Source organism: Eschrichtius robustus, chromosome 11 (assembly GCF_028021215.1).
Source record: "Eschrichtius robustus isolate mEscRob2 chromosome 11, mEscRob2.pri, whole genome shotgun sequence".
NCBI classification, from domain to species: Eukaryota; Metazoa; Chordata; class Mammalia; order Artiodactyla; family Eschrichtiidae; genus Eschrichtius; species Eschrichtius robustus.
In genome coordinates, this window is record NC_090834.1 from 58,730,952 (window position 1) to 58,755,142 (window position 24,191).

The following is a 24,191-nucleotide window of genomic DNA, read 5'->3' on the forward strand; positions in this document are numbered from 1 at the left end:
TTAATTTCTGTTTCCCCTGCTAAACTCTAAGCTCCAATGAACAATGGTTTGAGAGCTAGACCTAGCACATAACTGATTCTCAGTAAAAATTTGTTGAATGAATTAAAAAACGACTAAATTCTTAGTAAATCTAGGCTCTAAGCCAGAACACAACGACCCTCATAAATTACTAACAATCTGTTCCTAATATACTTCTACACAATGCCAAATTTTCAATTCTTTCTGCAAAATCTCCCTCAACTCCAAAAAGTTCATATCAACTAAGTAGTTATAAATTTTTGGTCATAAAATTAAAATACTGAAAAATCTTATATGGTATTCAGTAAATGTCCTTGATTTGTTAACCGAATCTGTTTCCAGATAAAGTTTGTTCTCTGTGTGTGTGTGTGCATATGTGAATCTCTCTCATACACACACACACATACAAATTTTTTTTTGGTGGGGAGACTTATCTCAGTGAAAAATTCAAACAAGTACATGAAAAAGAAGTCCTAGCAAAAATGCCTGTTGTTTAAAATAAAGTATACATTCATTCATCAAACAGCCTCATGTATTTGGTTTGCACCAGGTACTGCTGAATGCCAGAAATCCAGAAGAGTAATAACTCAGCTGCTTTCAGGAAGCAAAGCTTAGTCTTGTAGAAGGGACAGACTTAAAAACCATCCTTATTCAAACTTTGCTGATTTGCCCAATATTGCCTTTTAGACCTTCTCCTTGTGCCCCAATTCAGGATCCAATGAAGATACTGCATGTAGTTGTCCGTCTCTTTTAATCTGGAACAGTTCCTCAGCCTTCGTTTTCATGACTTTAACATTTGTAAAAAAAAAAAAAAAAAACAGGTTGGTTGTTTTATAAAATAACCCTCACAAACTGGGTTTTTCTGATTGTTTTCTCATCATTTGGTTCAGGTTATGCACTTCTGGTAATAATATTGTATAAATGATGTTGTTTCCTTTTCAGTGCATCACACCAAGAAGAATCAGTTGTTAGTTTATACTGTTATTAATGATGTTAGGATTGATTACTTGAATTAGGTGGTATCTGTCAGATTTCTGTGTTGTTACCATTTTTCCATCTGTAACTAATGAGTAATTCATCAGGAGATACTTTCAGGCTGTGTAATCATCATGTTCCCAAACACTTTCACCCAATATTTTTAGCATTCACTGATGACTCCTGAATCAATTATACGATGATGGTTGCAAAATGATGATTTGAAAAAACCCTATCATTCTGTTTACATTTATTAGTTGGCAATTCTACTCTTTAAAAAAAAAGCTTTCTGGGCTTCCCTGGTGGCGCAGTGGTTGAGAATCTGCCTGCCAATGCAGGGGACACGGGTTCGAGCCCTGGTCTGGGAAGATCCCACATGCCGCGGAGCAACTGGGCCCGTGAGCCACAACTACTGAGCCTGCGAGTCTGGAGCCTGTGCTCCACAACAAGAGAGGCCGCGATAGTGAGAGGCCCGTGCACCGCGATGAAGAGTGGCCCCCGCTTGGCGCAACTAGAGAAAGCCCTCGCACAGAAACGAAGACCCAACACAGCCAAAATAAATAAATAAATAAATAATAATTAAAGGTGCTAATAATTAAAAAAAAAAAAAAAAAAAGCTTTCTGCTTCTCACACCATTTGTTTGTTAGTATCAGTATGAGCTTGTGCATTCTTTTTTTATACCATGTGTTACATAACCCATTACAGTCATTTTCCATTTGGAAGCTCAAATTTTCACTTCGGCCAAACTGTCTTCTGTGTCATTTTGACATTATTCCCTCATTTTTTGAGCCCTTTCTTACTTTCTGGAGTGACAAGATGTTCCAGACTCATCTTGCGCTTTCCCTGCCTTATCCCAGAAATGAGGCATTTCTCCAAGAAGCCTTAGCTCCTTTTAGTGAGGAAAGATTTTTAGAAACCAAGGTTTGGGCACTAGGTGTGTTCATTGCTACTTAAGACTCATTGCTTCCAGACCCTTTCAGAGGATAGAACATGTGAAATCTTTTTTTATTTTTAATCATGCTGATACCTCAGATTTCAATGTTCTTTCAGGGTTCTTCCTTGCCTTCCTCCATCCAAATTTGTATCTCCTTCTTCTACATGAGAACCCTAGCCCCCAACAATATCAATATATTTCCACATTTGCTTAATCCTAAAATGCAAAGATAACTTCAGAATTGCTATATTCATACCATTACTGACAATAAAAAGTAAATAAATAAATACATAGTAAATAAAGTTAGTAAAGTAAGGTTCAATATCTCACTGAATTCTCTTTCTGTTTTCAAATTGGGTATATGAGAAAACCATTTCAAAGTTAACTGGATTAATGGATTAACTTTCCTCTTATGTGGTTATGTTCTCTGTTTGATAAAGAGTACAATACACTTTAAAAATTAAGACTTTCTTTTAGAACAGTTTTAGGTTCACAGCAAAATTAGGCAGACGGTACATATATTTCCCATATAATGCCGGTCCTCCTCACCCCCCCCCAACCCTCTGGCTTCCCCCATTATCACCCCCCCCCCCACCAGAGTGGTACATTTGTTACCATACATGACTCTACACTGACACATTATTAGCACCCCAAATCCATAGTTTACATTATAGTTCACTCTTGGTTTTGTATATTCTATGGGTTTGGAAAAATGTATCCACCATTACAGTATCATACACAATAGTTTCATGATCCTAAAAATCTTGTCCTCTGCCTATCATCTCTCTCCCCCCCAACACCTAGCAACCACTGATCTTTTAACTGTCTCCACAGTTCTGTCTTTTCCAGAATGTCATATAGTTGGAATCATACAGTATGTAGCCTTTTCAGACTGGTTTCTCTCACTTAGTAATATGCATTTAAGGTTCCTCCATGTCTTTTCAGTTTGATAACATACTTCTTTTTGGCATTGAATAATATTCCATTGTCTAGAGGTACCACAGTTTCCTAATCCATCCACCTACTGAAGGACATCTTGGTTGCTTCCAAGTTTGGGCTTTACGAATAAAGCTGCTTTTGTGTAGGCATAAGTTTTCAACTCCTTCGGGTGAATACCAAGGAGAGTGATTGCTGCATAGTATGGTGAGAACACATTTAGTTTTGTAAGAAACTGCCAAACTGTCTTCCAAAGTGGCTGTACCATTTTACATTCCCACCAGCAATGAGTAAGAGTTCCTGTTGCTCCACATCCTGGCCAGCATTTGGTGTTGTCAGTGTTCTGAATTTTGGCCATTCTAATAGATGTACAGTAGGATCTTATTGTGGTATTAATTTGCATTTCCCTGATGACATATGATGTGGAACAACTTTTCATATTATTTGCCATCTGTGTATCTTCTTTGATGAGGTGTCTTTAAGGTCTTTGGTCCATTTTTTCAATCAGATTGTTTGTTTCCTTATTATTGAGTTTTACATTTATATTTTATGTACAAAAAAATTCTGTGTGTATTTTGGATTAACAGTCCTTTATCAGATGTGTCTTTTGCAATTTGTTTTTCTTTGTATTCAATTTTAGGGTCTCTCTTCCTAATTTCCCCAACTCCTGTTCTGGTTGATCTAATTATATTCTTTGAATATGTGAAATCATAATAAGGTTGCAGAAATAAAAATACAAAAGGGTTTACTCAGAGAAGTGTCACTCCCTCCTGTAGCCTTTCCACCCACCCCCCTGTAGAAACTAATTTCATTATTTTTCTGGTTCATGCTTTCTATGTCTCTTTTTGAAAAACTAAGCAGATGTATGTATATTTGATTTCCCCTCTTTCTCCAAGAAAAAAAATTATATACCGTGTGTGTGTGTGTGTGTGCGCACGCACGCGTACTTTTACATGCTGCATCTTTTACTTAACAATAAATCCTGGAAATCACTCCATACCAGTTCTGAGACATTCCTCATCCTTTCTGTATCTTCATAATACTCACTGTGTAGATTCACCAGTTTATTCAACCAATTTCCAACATATGGGCTTTTAGGTTGTTTACATTATTTTGTAATTAAAAATAATTCTGTGATAAATAATCTTGTGCACATTTAATTTTGAATTACAGGAGATATATCTTCACAGAAAACTTTTAAAAATGTGGTTGCTGGACTTCCCTGGTGGCGCAGTGGTTAAGAATCCGCCTGCCGATGCAGGAGACACGGGTTCGAGCCCTGGTCCAGGAAGATCCCACGTGCCGTAGAGCAACTAAGCCCATGCGCCACAACTACTGAGCCTGTGCTCTAGAGCCCGTGAGCCACAACTACTGAGCCCACGTGCCACAACTACTGAAGCCCGCGTGCCTAGAGCCCGTGTTCCCAACGAGAAGCCACCACAATAAGTCCACAGACCACAATGAAGAGTAGTCCCCGCTCACCGCAACCAGAGAAAAGCCCACATGCAACAATGAAGACCCAATGCAGCCAAAAATAAAATAAGTTAAAAAAAATAATAAAAAAATTAAAAAAAAATAAATGTGGTTGCTGAGTCAAAGGGTAAATGCATATATAGTTTTGTTAGATATTGACAAATTCACCTACAAAAATTTTGCATTCTCACCAGCAATGTGTGAAGAGTACCTATTTCTCCCACAGCCTTGCCAAGAGTGTGTTGTCAAGTGTTTCACTTTTTGTCAATCTGATAAAAGAAAAATAATGTATCAGTGTAGCTGGATATCTTTTCTTATATATGCTGGCTATTCTGTAGTATCTTTTTTGGAGAATATTCTGTCTTTATTTCTAAAGGATGTCCTTTTTATCCTCAATATTTAAAAGTCATTTTTGTATCAGGGATATTAAACCTCTATCCTTAGTGTATATCACAAATATTTTCACAATTTGGTCTTCTGCTTTGGACTTTGCACATGGTATTTTTTGCCACGCCAAAGGTATGGTTGGCTAATTTATTTAATTAGCCAACATTTTATTACATCTGGATTTTGAATGATAGTTATAAATACTTTCCCACACACTGAATATAGAATAATTCACATGTTTTCTTCTAGTACTTACAAGATTTTAAATCTATCTATCTATTTTTGGCTGCGTTGGGTCTTCGTTGCTGCATGCTGTCTTTCTCTAGTTGCGGCGAGTGGGGGCTACTCTTCACTGCAGCACGCGGGCTTCTCATTGCAGTGGTTTCTTTTGTTGCGGAGCACAGGCTCTAGGTGCGTAGGCTTCAGTAGTTGTGGCATGCGGGCTCAGTAGTTGTGGTGCACGGAATTAGTTGCTCCACGGCATGTGGGATCTTCCCGGACTAGTGCTCCAACCCATGTCGCCCTGCATTGGCAGGCGATTCTTAACCACTACGCCACTAGGGAAGTCCCACAGATTTTAGTTTTTACATTTAGGTCTCTAATCAATTTAGAACATATTCACATGTATAATGTAAGGTATACATCTATTTTATCTTTTTCCAAATATCATTTATTAAAATATTCATCTTTGCTCCAATGCTCAGAGATGCCATCTTTACCATACACTAAACTCTAATATGGATTTGGGTCTATTTATGCTTTTTCTTTTAAATTCCATTGTATTATCTATCAAAATATCTGTACTCTACTATTTTACTGAGGCAGGTTTTGCAGTATGTTTTAATATATAGGAGGATTAGTACATCCTTCTGGCTCTTCTTTTTTAAAGATTGCCTAGATATCTTTGCATGTTTATATTTTAATATGAACTTTAGTATCAACTTGTTTAATTAAAAGTACTTATTGGGTTTTAAAAATTATTTATTTATTTATTTATGGCTGCGTTGGGTCTTCGTTGTGGTGTGCGGGCTTCTCATTGCAGTGGCTTCTCTTGTTGCGGAGCATGGTCTCTAGGCTCACGGGCTTCAGTAGTTGTGGCTCGCAGGCTCTAGAGCGCAGGCTCAGTAGTGGTGGCGCACAGGCTTAGTTGCTCCATGGCATGTGGGATCTTCCCGGACCGGGGCTTGAACCCATGTACCCTGCATTGGCAGGCTGACTCGTAACCACTGCGCCACCAGGGAAGCCCCCTACTTACTGGTATTTTTATTAGTATTATTTATTAGATATAACTGACATTTTTCAGTTTTCTTAAGTTATTCAAGAACAACTTTTCATTTGTTCAGGTTTACTTTCATGTCTTTCAGACGTGTTTTAAGTTTTCTTAATATAGGTTTTACACATATCTTGTTAAACTTATTTTTTGATATTTATCCTTTTGGATGTTATTTTAAATGGGATTTTCTTCTCTATTATATATCTAATGGGAGATTGTTTGTACATATGAAGGCTATTGCTTTTTGTGATCATTTTAAACCTAATACTGAACTAAATAGTTTTATTGTTTGAATAATAATTGTTTGCTTGATAACTGATTTTCTAGGCTAGAGTTTTCAGGAATACCATGATAGCTGTAAATAGAGATAGTTTTCCTTCTTTTCCAGTCCTTAATCATTTTCTCTGATATAAATGCATTGATTAATACTTCCAGTACTTTGTTAAATAGCAGTGGAGACAGACACACTTGCCTTGTTTTGACCTTCATAGGAATGCTTCTAGGGCTTCCACACTGAGTAAAATGCTAGCTTTAGGACTGATGTGTGTATATTATCATGTTAAGACAGGATTGGTGAATTTCTGTTTTCTTTAGTTTTTCTTTTTAAATCAGAAATGGTTGCTGAATTTTGACAAAGGCGTTCACAGCATCTATGGAGATAATCACGTGGTTTTTCTTCTTAAATCAATTAATATAGTAAATTGCATGAATGGATCTCCTAAATTTGAATTGTCTTCCATTCTGGGAATAAACTCCATTTGTCTTGGTGTTTTATTTCCCTAATGTCGGACTAGATTCTGTTTACTATTTACTACTACTTTTAAAAAGAAGAAAACAGAGAGTTAGATAAACTTACATATCTTGTTTAATAATACAATTCCCAAAAAATCTTTTAAAACCAAAAGATCCCTCCTTCTTTCACACAGTGTGCACATTCCTCCATTTCCTGTGTCCACTGGTTTTTATTTTTTTAAACAAGTACTGAGATATACCACTAAATTCACTCATTGTAAGTGTACAGTTTTAGGAGTTTTAGTAAATTTAAAGAGTTGTGCTACCATCATCACAATCCAGTTCTGTGATAACTCCATCACCCCCCAAAGTTCCCTTATGCCTATTAGCAGTCAACATCTACTCAAAACCCCAAGTAACTAATTATTTGTTTTTAACTCGATAATTTTGCCTTTTCTAGAAATTTCATATGAATAGGATCATATAATCTGTGGTCCTTTGCGTGTTTTGGTTCCTTTCACTTGGCATAACGTTTTTAGGGTTCATCCGTGTTGTTACATGTATCAGTAGTACTTAGAAAAAGTATCATTCCTTTTTGTTTGCTAATAATTTACTTAGTATATCTGCACTGATATTCATTCACGATATTAGTCCTTAATTTTCTTTTTTATGGCATTTTTATTAGGTTTATATAACAATGTTGTTTGCCTCATAAAAAGAATTTGGAAGTTTTCTTTCATTATCTGTGCTTGAAAAAATTTATGTAGCATTGGGACTATCTGGTCTTTGAAGGTTTATTGGAACTCTCTGTGAAACTATCTGGACCCAGTACTTTTGTGCAGGAATTCCTTAATAAGTTACTCTATTTCCTATACAGAAATTGGTCTGTTCAAAGCTTTCTATCTTTGGGGTCAATTTTGACAAACTGTATTCTCCTAGGAAATTATCCAATTCTAAATTTATTTATGTACATAGAGGTTAAAAAAATTTTTTTCTTGTTTCAGTGGATATTTCCTCTTTGTCATTTCTTATTTTAATGTTTATGTTTGCTTCCTTTTTTCTAAAGTTAGCTAGTTGTCTACTTTTTCTTAAAGAAAAATAGATTTTGATTCATTAATTAGAACGTTTTTCTGTTCTCTATCTTGTTACTTTCTGCTTTTATCTTTATAATTTCCTCCCTTAAACTTTCATTTGGTTTATTTTGCAGTCTTTTTCTTGCCTTGCGAGTTGGGATTTTAATTAATTTTTCACCTTTAGTTTTTATCTTTTATTATTTAATTGTTTAAGCCTATGGATTATCCTCTGATGGCTGCTTTACATAAATCCCCATAGATTTTGATATGCAGACTTTTTATTACAACTGTATTTTAGGACTCCTATAATTTCCATTTCTATTTTCCCTTTCAACCAAGAGTCAACAGAGGATTTAAAATTTCAAGGAGGAAGAGTTTTTTTATGGTTTGAATTTGTTGTTAATTTCTAGCATGGATGCACTGTGACCAGAGAATGTTGTTTTAATATTTCTACTTAACAGAACTTACTATTTTGTTTTTATGAATGTTCTATGTGTACTTCAAAAAGAGGGTATATTCTGTATTATAAGGGTGTAAAGTTCAGCATAAAGCCATAAGATCTATTTTATTGGTTATGCTCTTTAGGTCTTCCAGATATTACTGATATATTTTGTTCACTTCATCTGTCTTGTACTGAGTGTGGCATATTAAAATCTTCTATTATTCTTATGTTTCTATCTATTTCTCTTTGTATCTCTTGTAGTTTCTGCCATATAATAGTGGTGGTTGTGTTATTTGGTACAGAGTTATTAAAAACTTGTATTTTCACTTTGAATCATGGCTTCAACATTAAAAACATCCTTCTTTGTCACACAATGCTTTTTGAAGGGAATTCTACTTTATATGATATCAGGATCACTACCCTTGCTTTCTTATTATTTCTGTTTCTAACTTTTCTGAATCACTTTTAGTTTTAGATGTGTCTTTTGTATGTAGCATAAAGTTCAATCCTAATTGCTGATCAAATTCAAAAATCTTTTTCTTTTGATATTAAGTTAAGCTGATTCATTCTGATTCATATGACTGATGTTTAATCTCAACTCTGTCATATTGTTTCATTATAATAGTTACATATATTACTTTATATTTAATGTATTTCTCTAAGTGAAATGTCTTTTTTGCACTTAATTCTTTTGGTATTTAGAAAAGAGGCTTTTTTGGCCTAGGGGTTACTTTTGTACTTATGCCTTTTATAGTACCCTGAGTTCTCCCCTTTTTTTTCTTAACCTTTTACTATTTAGTTTGTTACTTTTAGATCATATTCTTCAATACTCAACTTACTACATAGGCAACAGTCAATGAACTTATTCTACTTTGCCCTTTCCTTCTCCCATTTAAAAAACTGCATTCTCTCTACTTTACCAGACCATATAATGTCCATATACTATTCTTCAGTCCTTATCACATCTGTTTTAGTCTTAGATCTATAGTTAAATGTGTTAAATGTTCATCATCAGACATTTTGCCCAAGTTCGCCCAGTCTTCTCTTAGTTGGATGAACATCATTCTCTAGTACAATGCAGTCAGTAGAACTTTCTGTGATGAAGGCAATGTTCTATATCTGCACTGCCCAATACGGTAGCCATAAGCCACATATGGGTACTGAGCACTTGAAACGTGGCTAGTGTGACAGAGGAACTGAAATTTGCGTTTTATTTAATTTTCATTTATTTAAATTTAAATTACCACATGTGGATAGCAGCTACTAAATCAGACAGAGCAGTACTCATGGATTCATCAGGAAGGAGTCATGTGTACAGTTTTCAATGAGTACTTGTATGTTTAAAACTGTCTTTCTATAACCTGGATAACTGAAAAACAATTTGGTTGGAATATAAAATCTTTGGTTTGCACTAAAAATGCAGTTCCACTGATGCCTTTCTTTTTATGTTGCTGATGAGGTCTAGTGCCAGCCTAATTTTCTTGCCCTTATAAGTAGTCTGGTCTTTTTCCCTTGAGCTGTGAGGATTTTTTTCATTTTTAAAATCCAGTAATTTTACTAGTCTCTTTCAGAGTTGACCATTCCAAGTCAGTTTTATGAGACAAAAATGGACTTTTCAATATCTAGATTTGGGTCTTCTTCCATTTCCAAAAAGTCTTCTTTCAAATTAATCTGAAAATTACAATTTTAAATATAAGATGTTTCATTGTTTTATTTTCCTTCTTCAGGGACTCCAATTACAGTTGTATTGAATCTTCTTAGTCTTGTCTTCCATTTCAATCACTTTCTCTCTGACCCTTTTTATTTCTTTATCTCATTTTCATTCTCTTGCTTCTCTGTCTTTCTTAAATAGCCCTTATTAAATACTCAACACATTGTAATTCAGGCTTAATTTCTTTCCTAAGTTTAATCAATTCTAATTTTATTTCTTTTGGGGGGTGAGGAAGCTATTTCTGTTATTACTTTTTATTTTTTTAATTAATTTTTATTGGTGTTATTAGTTTTTAAATATTTATTCATTTATTGGTTTGAGGCTAATTCAGTTAGGAGTATTGTGCTGCAGTTTCTTTCTGCTTTATAATTAGTTGTGGGGAAAGAACATCCATGAGCCAAAAGGTATTGATTCTCATTTTCTGTTCTTTTATTACAGTAGCTTTGCATGGATGTAGACTGATTTTGCGGGGGGTCCAATTTGTGGAAAGAGTAAAAGGTTTGGGGTGGCTTAAAAGATTTCAAGTTCAAGCCTGCCCCCTTCTGAATAATAAAGGTTAGTGTCCTTTTTCATATACATTTATTTGTTTTGGTGGCGGGGTAGGGTGCAGGGAGAAGGGTCTAATGTATTTTATGGTTGTTTTGTTTCAGTAGGATCTTAATTCCTCACTCTAACTTCCTTCTTTCTCTACACTTACACATCTCCAATGGCTATCTTCCTCTTTCTAGTTATTTCTTTCCCAGAAGTAATACCTTTCCCAAACTGCCACTTTAGGTCTTGTACACTTTCAAGTCCTTTACTATGTACTTTAAAGTACTGTGTACTTTATCAAGTACTATGATTTACCCGGTCTCATAATGTTTTCAGAAATTTTGCATTTATCATGAAGCTTTCTCTTTCTATTGGTGTTTTCTCAGATTAAGCTCTCAACTCTTCTCTCCTCTTTTCCATATAGTTTTTCAAACCTCCCCAAGTCTAAAACATTAAAGACAGTTCTGCTAGAATGTGGTGTTTATTTCTTGTTTAAAAATGATTTGACATTCATGGTATTATTTTTCTCTTAGTAAGGCTGAAAGTGTGGGCTAAGTGTGGTTTTATTTACTTTCCTTCTTAATCTGTATGGTTTTCTAGAAGGATGAGTGGACAAATTCTAACTCAGGAGGGCAGTATTATCCTAGGGCAACCTTGAAGTCCCTCAAATCTTTTTATTCTTATTGTTATTACTGATTGTGATTTGTTGGTATTTTATAAACATTCTTAAAACATCCCAGGAATTAAAGCAAAGGGCTAAGTTTGTGGACAAGTCTTCCTTTTGAAGATGAATGAAGTAACTTTCTCAAAACACCACACATATGAGAAACAGATTCAGAAATTAAACTCTCTCATATGCAACGACTAATATAATTATATAAAATCTGATATGATATACTATAGCTTACAGTTTTGTGGTAATTAGAGGTCCTTTCTGCCCATGTGTAAATAATATCTACCTTGAACTAAAACAAAAGAAATTGTGTTTAATTTAGAAAGTTACATAAAAGAAGCAAACTAGAATCTACTTTCTTTGCTATTTTTGTCTTTATGATGATAATGCAAGGACATGAAAGAGTGATTTTCCCATCTTAGGCTCTGGTAAATTTCACTCATCCCTCCATGTAACATATATTGAGGACCACTAACTTGCCAGGCAATAGGGATACAAAGATAACTAAGACACAGTCCCTGTCTCACAGACAAGTAGAGGAACAGGAGTAAGTTGCAGAAGATCAGATACAGTAGAATATCCTTTACAAAAAGTTTTAAAATATGTGAATGATATTTTTCATATTTTTAAGGATATATACATATATAGTATAAACACAAAAACATGTGAGAAAATGATAAATTCAGTATAGAGGTTAACTCTAGCAGGGTGAGCTGGGAGGAAGATGGGAATAAAATCAAGCAGGAGTAGAAAGGGAGCTTCAACTTTATCTATAGCAGTTTATTTCTTTAAAAAAGAAAAAGTAAAAACTGAAACAAATATTGCAAAGTGTTAAGATCTGACAAAGAAGGATGGTGAGATACATGGATATATTTGTTATATTATCCCTGTTCTTTTCTGGATGCTTGAAATATCTTGTTATTTTTCTTTAATTTATTCAAAATACAGTTCAAATACTGGCAAGATTTGTGGAGTTTTAATTCAGAAGTTTCAGAATATGCTCAAGTTGTATAATAAACAACACAAAATTGAGAAACAATTTTAGGAAAGAATGAGAAAAACAGTCTGTCTGAATATGGTACATCATCTCTTTTCACATCATTTTTTAGATGAAGTGTTATACATACCTGTGAGTGCTAAATAGGAAGCAATGTACCGCTTTTCCAGTCCACCTCTAATGCTCTGAATTGCACCAAAAATTGGAGGTATAATCATAATCAGGTTACTCACTGTATTCCCTATAGAAAAAAAAACACACACAAGAAGATAATGAGATTAATCAATACTACTTTAAATAAAGATATACACAGTTAGCCCTTAGCAAAAATTAAGTAGGTGACTTCTTAGAAAGATGATGGAAAGATATTTACAAGGTGCTAAAGGAAAATAGTTCTCTACTCAACAAAAATTTCTTACAAAAATCAAAGTAAAATACAGATACCTTCAGACAAATGAAACTAAGAATTTTCAACCAGAACATCCACTAAAGGAACTTATAAATTCGTAAGGTAAAAAGCAAAAGTATCTCAGAAAGAACCTCAAAGATAAGCAAAAAGTGAGTTGGAAAAAGCAGCTTACACCAACGCTACTGAAAAGGTGGTCCATGGAAAACAGTATGACAAGATAAAATACAGAACTGAGTTCATTTGTCTCTTGAAATGAATGACAACAAATCAGAGCTTGCATTTTGCATCTCTTCTTAAACTTTAATTTTTGTGGCAATGTTTTTAGTTCCTAGTTTCTGTTTCTAGTGAACACAAAAGGCAACAGATCTTGATGTGATTTTTGATCCTCTCTTTACAAAAACAAAGCTGGAATATGAATAGCAAAGAAACAATAGAAACCGTAATAGCAGAAATAAATAGTAAAATGGGGAAAAAGATGGCTAAACTATTTTGTATATTGATTCTGGGTAGTATTTTATACATTTATTCTGGGAATATAGTGGCACAATACATTCAAAATTCCAAATTTGTGATTTTCAACATAGGAGCTGATATCAGGACAAATATTAATTAATGGACATATACAAAACACTCTACCCTACAACAACAGTACATACATTCTTCTCAAGTGCACATGAACATTTTCCAGGATAGAGCATATGTTAGGCCATAAATTAAGTCTCAATAGACTTAAAAAGGCAGATATAAAGTATCATATAAAATATCTCCTCCAATCACAAAAGAATGATGTTAGAAAAAAATAACAGAAGGAAAACTGGAAAATTCACAAACCTGTGGAGATTAAACAAAATATTATTAAACAACCAATGTATCAAAGAAGAAATCAACAACCAAATTAGAAAATACATAAGAGATGAACTAAAATTAATACACACATACCAAAATTAATGGGATGTAGTAAAAGCAGTGCTGAGTGGGAAATTTACAGCTATAAGTGCTTACATTTAAGATTTTCCAGGTGAAATGAAAGAATGTTACTTAGTAACATGAAAATATATGAAAATGTATATCACACTGGTAAAGCTAAGCATAATCAAATTCAGAATACTGTAATACTGTTATATGATGGTGTATTAATCACTTAAGTCTAGTACAATGAAGAAAGGACAAAAGTATTAAAAATAACTACAGCTACAATAATTTGTTAATAAATACAAAATAAAAAGCAGGTAAATTGTGATATCAAAATCCTAAAAGGGTGTAGTAAAAGGATAGAGTTTTAGTATGCAAGGTTGCTATCAGTGTGAAAAAGACAGTTATATCTATAAGTTGTTTTATGTAAGCCTCATGGTAACCACAAAGCAAAAACCTACATTAGACACAACAAAAGATTGTTGTTGGAGGGAATCAAAAAGGAGGGAATTGAAGTATACTACTACAGAAAATCATTAATTCACAAAGGAAAGCAGCAAGAAAGGAATACAGGAACTACAAAACAGCCAGAAAACAATTAATAAAATGAAACTAGTAAGTCCGTATCTATCAGTAATTGCTCTAAATGTAAAGGGGTTAAATTCTCCAATTAAAAGGCATACAGGGACTTCCCTGGTGGCACACTGGTTAAGAGTCCGCCTGCCAATGCAGGGGACAGGGGTTCGAGCCCTGGTCCAGGAAGATCCCACATGCCATGGAGCAACTAAGCCTGTGTGCCACAACTACTGAGCCCGTGTGCCTAGAGCCCATGCTCCGCAACGGGAGAGGTCACTGCAATGAGAGGCCCGCCCACCGCAGTGAAGAGTGGCCCCTGCTTGCTGCAACTGGAGAAAGCCCGCGCATAGCAGCGAAGACTCAACGCAGCCAAAAATAAAACAAATAAATAAATTAAAAAAAAAAAAAAGGCATACAGTGACTGGAAGGATAAAAAAACAAGACCCAACTACATGCTGGCTACAAGAGATTTACTTCAGCTTTAAAGACATACATGGGCTCAAAGTGAAATGATTATAAAAGATATTCTATGGAAGTAAAAACCAAAAGAGAGCAAAGGTAGCTATAGTTATATCAGAGAAAATAGACTTTAAGTCAAAAACTATAACAAGACAAAGAAGATCATTATGTAATAATAAAGGGTTAATTCATCAAAAGGATATATCAGTTGTAAATATATATGTACCTAAATCAGAGCATCTAAATATATTAAGCAAATATCAACAGATCTGAAGGAAGAAATAGACCACAATACAACAACAGTAGGGGAATTCAATACCCTACTTTCAACAATGGATAGAATCATCCAGACAGAAAATCAACACAGAAAAGTTGGATTTCAACTACACTTGAAACCAAATGGATCTAACAGACATATGCAAAACATTCCATCCAAGAGGCAGCAGAGTACATATTTTCCTCAAGCACACACAGAACATTCTCCAGGACAGATGATATAATAGGTCACAAAACAAGTGTTAGAAAATTTAAGAAAACTGAAATCATATGAAGTATCTTTTCTAACTACAATGGCATAAAACTAAAAATCAACAATAGGAGGAAAACTAGAAATTCACAAATATGTCGAAGTTAAACAACACACTCCTGAACAACAAACGGGGCAAAGAAGAAATCAAAAGGTAAATAAAAAATATCTTGAAACAAATGGAAATGGAAACACAACATACCAAAATTTATGGGATGCAGCTAAAGTAGTTCTAAGAGGAAAGTTTATAGTAATAAATGTCTATATTAAGAAAAAAGATCGCAAATAAACAACCTGACGTTATACCTCAAAGAACCAGAAAAAGACCAAACTAAGCCCAAAGTCAAGAGAAGGAAAGAAATAAAGATCAGAGTGGAAATAAAGAAACTAAGAGCTGGTTTTTTGAAACAATAAACAAAATTGACAAACTTTTAGCTAGACTAACTCAAAAAAAGAAGACTCAGATAAATAAAATCAGAAAAGAAAGAAGATATTAAAACTAATAATACCACAGAAACACTCACTGGGGAAAGGTTAGTCTCTTCAATAAATAGTGTTGGGAAAACTAGATAACCACACACAGAAGAATGAGACTGAACCTCTATCTTACAAAATGAACTCAAACTGGATTAAAGATTTAAGCACACATGAAAAACATGCTCAACAACACTAATCACCAGGGAAATGCAAATCAAAACCACAGTGAGATATCATCTCACACTTGATCGCTAATTATTAGAGAAATGCAAATCAAAACTACAGCGAGGTACCATCTCACACTGGTCAGAATGGCCATCATTGAAAAGTCTACAAATAACAAATGCTGGAGAGGGTGTGGAGAAAAGGGAACCCTCCTACACTGTTGGTGGGAATGTAAACTGGTGCAGCCACTATGGAAAACAGTATGGAGGTGCCTCAAAAAACTAGAGTTGCCATATGATCCAGCAATCCTACTGCTGGGCATATATCCGGACAAAGCTATAATTCAAAAAGATACATGCATCCTTATATTCATAGCAGCACTATTCACAATAGCCAAGACATGGAAATAGCCTAAATGTCCATTGACAGATGAATGGATAAAGAAGATATGGTACACATATACAATGGAATACTACTCAGCCAGAAAAAAGAATGAAATAATGCCATTTGCAGGAAAATTAATGGACCTAGAGATTACCATACTAAGAGAAGTCAGAAAGAGAACGACAAATACCATATGATATCACTTATATGTGGAATCTAAAATATGACAAAAATGAACTTATCTACCAAAACAGAAACAGATTCACAGACATAGAAAACATACTTGTGGTTGCCAAGGGGTAGGTGTGGTGGGGGAGGGAGGGATTGGGAGTTTGGGATTAGCAGATGCAAATTATTACATAGAGAATGAATAAACAACAAGGTCCCCCTATATAGCACAGGGAACTATATTCAATATCCTGTGATAAACCATAATGGAAAAGAACATGAAAAGGAATATATATATATATATATATATATATATATATATGTATAACTCAGTCACTTTGCTGTAAGCAGAAATTAACATAATACTGTAAATCAACTATACTTCAATAAAATAATTTTTTTAAAAAAGACAGATAAGTTTTGGCAAGAATGTGGAGAAAAGGGTTGTAAAATGTGTGTTGGTGGGATGTAAAACGGTATAGCCACTACATAAAACAGTATGGAGGTTCCTCAAAAAATTAAAAATAGAACTACCGTATGATTCAGCAATCCCACTTCTTGGTATATATCCAAAGGAAATGAAACAGGACCTCAAAGAGACACCTGCACTCCCATGTTCATTGCAGCATTATTCACAATGGCCAAGATAATGGAAACAACCTAAGTGACCATCAACAGATGAACAGATAAAGAAGGTGTGGTATATATATACAACAGAATATTATTTCAGCCATGAGAAAGAAGGAAATCTTGCTGTTTGCAACAACTTGGATTAAACTTGAGGAAATTATGCTAAGTGAAATATGCCAGAGAAAGACAAATACTATATGATATCACATATATGTGGAATCTAAAAAAACCAAACCCAGAGAAACAGAGAATAGAGTGGCAGTTACCAGGGGCTGAGGGTGGGGGAAATGGGGGAGATGTTTTCAAAGGATACAAACTTCCAGTTACATGACTAACAAGTTCGGGGGTCTAATGAATAGCATGGTGACTACAGCTAATAATACTGTATTATATACTTAAAAGTTGCCGAGAGAGAAGATCTTAAATGTTCTTAACACAAAAAAGAAATGGAAATTATGTGACGGGATGGAGGTGTTAGCTAATGCTATGGAAGTAATCATTTTACGAATATGTGTATCAAATCAACAGCTTGTACATCTTAAATTTATATAACGCTATATTTCAATCATACCTCAGTAAAGCTAGAACAAAATCCGAAAGGATCAAACTATTTTCAAGTAACTTACTGAATCCTAGAACAAAATTCAAGCCTATTTATGGTAATACAAAAAATATCCAGGACCCAACAAGGTAAGAAGCACAATGTCTTACATCCAATTAAAGATTAGCAGGCAGGGAATTCCCTGGCGGTCCAGTGGTTAGGACTCCGTGCTTCCACTGCAGGGTGCATGGGTTCCATCCCTGGTCAGGGAACTAAGGTCCCACTAGCTGCATGGCACAGCACCCCCCCCCAAAAGATTACCAAGCATACAAAAAGGAAGAAAACCAACCCCCAAAAATACTCAATTGAAACCAACCCAGAACTGATACAGATGTTAGAATTGGCAGACAAGTATTAAAACAGTTCATATAAGTCTAGAAAATACAAACTAACCTATACTATAGTGTCAGAGAGCAGATCAGTGGTTGTGGGTAGGGCTGGGGTGGAAGAGACAGCAGGATGGAGAAGGACTTATAAAGGGACATGAGAAAACTCGGAGGTGATGAATCTGTTCACTGTCTTGAGTGTGGTGATGGTTTCACATGTGTACACATACAACAAAACTTAATTTGTACACCTTAAATAGGCACTTTCTATTGCATGTCATCTATACCCCAATATAGCTGTTTTTTTTAAAAAAAAAAGTTTTGCCTCTGGGGATTAGAATTGGAGGGTAGAGAGGAAAGAGTTAGGAAAGGGCACTGCTTTCTGGTTTCGTTACAAGTCTTTTAGCACAGGCTGGATTTTTATCTATTTTTTAATGCATTACTTTAATAAAGTAAAAGTTAAAGAAACTTTTAGAAAGGGAATAAAATAGTTGGGGATAATTTCACAGATGTGATAAGATTTGAGCTAGACCCTGAAAGGAGAGAAAGGAACAATAAAATCTACTGAGCCTATTATTAAGGACCAAGTACTGGAATTCACATTTTACATATGCTAACATTTGCTTTTCATAACAATATTGTGAAATATTATCGCCCAATTAAACAAACAAAGTCAGGCTACGGGATTATATAATTTTCCCAAATTCTCACAATAAGCAAATGGTGGAGCCAAGATTTTATTCCAGGTCTATCTGTCCTTACAGCCAATGTTCCTCTCCCTAAATGCACTAGCACAGTGTTTGCACAAAGAAGATCCTTATTAACATTTAAAAAATTATATCAAAGAGTATTCTATTCAAAATGTTTTAAGTAAATTCCAAATTATACAAATAACAAAGTAATTTGCCTAGGTGAAGTGTGAAAATATAAGGTGGAGAGCCAGGCAGATTGAAAGATATATATCCAAACAGCAGTTATCAATAACTTTAAGTAAACCTGTGGAAGATGCTGAATATTATGCCATTTAGGAGAGCCCTAGGATTCAAACTAATGAAAATCTTTATTGATGACTGAGATAAAGGAAATGAAACACGCCCAAAGGTCCAGATAATATTAAATTTAGCTGAGATGTCAATACTCTGGAAGTCAGAAATACATTTCTGAAGGTAGAGGATATGGGACGGTCCCACAAACTACATTAAACTCAATTAAGGATAACACAAAGTTTTACATATTAGAATGAGGAACTGCAGACCACAAATACAGGCTACTGTGACAGACAGAATAAGGACAACTCTGAGAGAAACATCCAAAACAGAAAGATGACAGTAGACTATTCTTGGGGAAAAAATCTCAATATACTACCTTAAAGCAATACTTAGAGGGAAAAATGGAAAGAGCTGGATAGTGACCATCCTACTTCTCTCTGCTTTAATTCAGCTTCTTTTTAGAACACTTAACGTATTTGTGGAACCCTACTTTAAACAAAATAGAGATCCTAAGTACTGAGAGAGATACTAAAACAAAGAAATCATTTACTTAATAAATAAAACGTGTCATATGAGGAATGGCATAACTGTCTTCAAATATCAACTTCAATGTTTAAAGGAATGTTAAACTAAAGGTGAATGAGGCTTGCTATGGCTATAAAACATCAAAATTAAATTCAATGAAGTTACAGAGAAGCATATTTCCGCTCAATACAAGGTAAAACATTCTAAAATTAGAGCTGTCCAAAAAAAAAAAAAGTAACAAGACCATGAACTTTTGGGGCAGGGACCATGTCTTACTCATATCTGTATGCTTTTGACTGGCACAACACCAAGGACAGAGCAGGCACTCAGGAAAGTCTGGTAGAATGAATAAATTCATATATGTATGCTTACTGAAACCTGAGTATAGCAGTTTCTCCTTTTATCCCCTAGTATTATTCACAAAATTACGTGTTTCTTACTTTTTTGATTTAACAATGGTTATAGTAGATGGTAGCTTGTTTATTTTAGCATAACTTCACTCTTTTTTAAAAAGTGACAAACGTTTATTGTAAAAAATTTAAACAATTCAGAAAAGTGTAAAAAAAATTAAATCATCAAATATCCTAACACCCAGTGATTATCATCATTAATATTTGTTAAGGGACTTCCCTGGTGGCGCAGTGGTTAAGAATCCGGCTGCCAATGCAAGGAACATGGGTTCGATCCCTGGTCCGGGAAGAGCCCACATGCCGCAGAGCAACTGAGCCCATGTGCCATGACTACTGAGCCTGCGCGCCGCAACTACTGAAGCCTGTGCGCCTACAGGCCGTGCTCCGCAACAAGAGAAGCCACCGCAATGAGAAGCCCATGCATTGCAACAAAGTGTAGCCCCCGCTCGCCTCAACTAGAGAAAGCCCGTGCACAGCAACGAAGACCCAATGCACCCCCCAAAAAAATAAAAATTTGCTAAGTTTTACATATACAGAGAGAGATGAATGCATGGGAATTAAGAAAGAAAAGACAAAGTTTTAAAGGCTATTAGACATGTTCTTCTTTTATAAAAATGTTTTAACAAAAGAAAGTAAAACTGAGTATGAAACAACTGAAAGATTAGAGTCCTGATTTTTACATGGTTAATTTTTATAGCGTATGCAGCCTTGCCATGAAACAAAGAAATTCACACTCCTAAACTTCCTCCCACCTCCCTTCCACTATGTACTGATTTTTATTAGTCATATCTACATTTTCAAGGACTATATATTTCACATTGTCAAGGATTTACATTTAGTTCTGCAAACCACATTTTTCATCCTTGTTTTTTAAAAAGAACAGATTTATCAAGATATAATTCACATATCGTAAAAATAACCCTTTTCATGTGTACAATTCAGTGGTTTATAATGTACTCACGGATTTGTGCAACCATCATCACTATCTAATTTTCGAACATTTTCATCAGCCCAAAATGAAACCCCAGACCCATTAGCAGTCACTCCCCCATCTCTTCTCCCCAAAGTCCTTGGTGACCACTAATCTAATTTCTGTCTCTGGATTTGGCTATCCTGGACACTTCATATAAATGAAATCATACAATATGTAGGCTTCTGTGTTTGTCTTTTCTCACTTAGCATAACATCTTCAAGGTTCATCCATGTTGTAGCACGCATGTGTCCAGAACTTCATTCTTTTTTATTGACAAAAAGTTCACTGTATGGATATAACACATTTTGTTTATACATTCATCAGTTGGACATCTGGGTTGTTTCCAACTCTGTGGCTATTATAAATAATGCTGCTATGAACATTCATATACAAGTTTTTGTGTGGTCATGTTTTCAATTCTCTTTAGTATATACCTAGGAGTGGAATTCCTGGGTCATATCATGATTCTATGTTCATCTTTGTTTTTAGTCTCAGGTATCTATTTAAATGGATATAGTGCCAAACTCCAGTCTTTTTCCCCATGGCTTTTCTTTCCATTTTGCCTTTGTTTTTTTTTAAACCAAGTTTTACTTGTTTGGATTTCATCATTCATCTTCATATAGTTTTTTCAAGGATTTATATGTGCTGTATTCCCTGACTTCTTGAGTGCGTGAGAATATTGCCTTTTACCTTTATACTCAAAAGATAACTTAGCTATAAAATTTTGGGGTCTTTCTTTCAAAAGTTTGTAAGTACTGTGCTGTTGTCTTCCAGATTGAATATTACTATGAAGAAGTTAGAAGCTAGTCTGAACTTTTCCCTTGTAGATGACTTGCTTTTTTGCCTGCACTCCCAATGAATTCTTTCTTTATACTTGAATCTGTGTATTTGAGTAGCCACTGGGCATCCAGATAAGATAGAGATGCTATACCCACTCTATCTCTATATAAAGGTAAGTAAATATAGTATTGAAGACATTTTTTACTCAAGTCAGACTGACAACTTGAACCTGTAACTGCCGCTGTGATGCTACACATATAATTTACAATAACCTCAACACATGTCACATACCTAGATACAAATCTAACAAAAGATGTGCAAGACATAATACTAATATCAATAAGACTCCCAACAGGTTTTTTGGGTACAAATTGATAAACTGACTCTAAACTTTATATGAAAATTTAAAAGGCCAAGAAGAGCCAAGACAATCTTGAGCAACAACAAAACTGGAATATTTATACTACTAGATATCAAGACCTATTAGGAAGGACAGATAAACAAAACAGTAGAACAGATAAGATTCCAAGAACAAACTAACATTTACAGTCACCTGATTTATGACAAACATGACCCTGCAGTGCAGTATGAAAAGGACACTCTTTTCAATAAAGGGCACTGGATCAACTGGATATTTACACAGGAAAAAAAGGAATCTGGACCCCAACCTCACACTTCTTATACAAAAATAAATTCCAGATGTACTGCAGATCTAACTGTGAAAGGTAAAACAGTATAATCTTTAGAACATGGGAGAACATCTTCACCACCTTGGAGTGGCAAAGAATTTTTCAATAGGACACAAAAAGGATGAACCACAAAAGCAAAAAGACTAAAAATGTCAAGAAGCTAAGACAATAAAATCAAGAAGAATAAAAGGTTGTTTTTATTTTTATTTATTTATTTATTTATTGGCTGCGTTGGGTCTTCGTGGCTGCGCGTGGGCTTTCTCTAGTTGCGGTGAGCGGGGGCTACTCTTCATTGCGGTGCGCAGGCTTCTCACTGTGGTGGCTTCTCTTGTTGCGGAGCACAGGCTCTAGGCACGCAGGCTTCAGTAGTTGTGGCTTGGGGGCTCTAGAGTGCAGGCTCAGTAGTTGTGGCTCACGGGCTTAGTTGCTCCACGGCATGTGGGATTTTCCCGGGCAAGGGCTTGAACCCGTGTCCCCTGCATTGGCAGGCGGATTCTTAACCACTATGCCACCAGGGAAGCCCAAAAGGTTGTTTTTTAAAAAGCTGATTTAAAGAAAAAGAGATGCAAAATTGCTTTGTAAATAAGGAGATATATGCATACTAGCTAATTTAACTTTGCTGAACAAAAAGAATGCCCAAAAAATTATCATGGACTGAAAATTTTTGGTTAAAAAATTCTATCAGCCTGGGTCCAATCAGGAGCGATAAGCCACAGAGTAATTTGAACAGGAAAAGTTTACTATAAGGAATCATTAACTATAAGAGGGAACTGGAGTAATAAGAGATTGGCTAGTAGTAAGTAAAGAGAACTCTACAGAATATAGGAAGAGCAGATGTAAGGAACAGCCACTACTCCTAAGATGGAGACAACACTAAAAGAAGAGGTCTCAGCCAAGGCTGAGATGCAGACCCTGTGGGAGAGGGCATGACCACAGCTCAACAAATAGCAGAGAAGTTGCTGTGATGCCACCCCTGCTGACCTCAGTGAAAATCCACCCTTAGGAACTTGTCTTTAATCTGCCCTCTGGGATGCGGGGGAAAGCTGATCACCTGGAGTGGGGAGCTCCTGGCCACTGGGTGCTGCTGACTGCAGTAATGCATGAGCTGGCACTGGAGAAACTGAGCAAACTTCAGGATCTGGGCATTGTATGAGACAGAGGCTGGATGAACCACTGGCACTGCAAGAGCCAGGCACTTAAGAAGCCACCAAGCCAGCACACAACCACCACGAAGGAAAACTCTTCCTCTTGCAACGTCTCTCCAGCACCCTCTACTGACAAAGCTTAACATCCGGCTAGTTGGCAAAGGAAACAAATTTAAAGGGCCCAGGTCCATTTTCACAGAGCATGAGATAAATGATGAATTTGGAGCAGAGAGGGAATAAATTGATAACTATTACTGATAACAACTATAAAACTTGTTTTTACCAAAACATATGTTTATCATTGCTGGGCCAAACTATGCTTGATGAGGGTTCCCCAAGCACCAAAATAAGAGAGTCTTAAGATGGTAAAGTGATGGATTTTTTCTCTTCTTTTTTTCATATTTTCTACAATGTGGTTATATTGTTCTTGTAATTTAAAATTAAAATAATAATATAAGGGAATGATAGAAAATAAAGGCTAAATTTCTTCTATAAGAGTTTAATTGAGTTTGGGGTGCTTCCAGAAGATACAGGGTTTTTTCCAGAAGTGAAAACTAGAGATTCATTCATATACCACACAGTAGTGTACTAAAACATGAAAGTAAGAAAAATCTTTTTTTTCTACAGGGAATCCTGTTTTGATATGAACTTCTGGGATTTAAAAAAAAAATCTGAAAACCATATTTTTATACTCCCAAACACAGTATCTCTGAATTTTCCCCTCAGTACAAATTATGGGTGAAGCTGACGACATTTCAATAATTTCAAGATTTCTTAACAGAACTCATCAATGAATTTGGTAAAGTTGTAACGTACAAAACTAATATATAGAAATTTGTTGCATTTCTATACACTAACAATGAACTATCAGAAAGAGATATTAAGAAAACA

General features: G+C 35.2%; 1 protein-coding gene across 2 annotated transcripts in view; it reads right to left on the reverse strand.

Annotated features, from left to right (window-relative positions):
- The window catches only part of ACER3 (alkaline ceramidase 3), a 180,538-nt gene that overhangs the window by 100,664 nt on the left and 55,683 nt on the right, over window positions 1-24,191 (reverse strand). The window contains exon 2 of one of the 2 annotated variants that reach the window (XM_068556194.1): window positions 12,287-12,397. In XM_068556194.1, the coding sequence (XP_068412295.1) occupies window positions 12,287-12,397 (111 nt within the window). Of the gene's footprint in view, window positions 1-12,286; window positions 12,398-24,191 lie in introns of those variants that run through there. The other variant, XM_068556195.1, reaches the window with a different exon arrangement.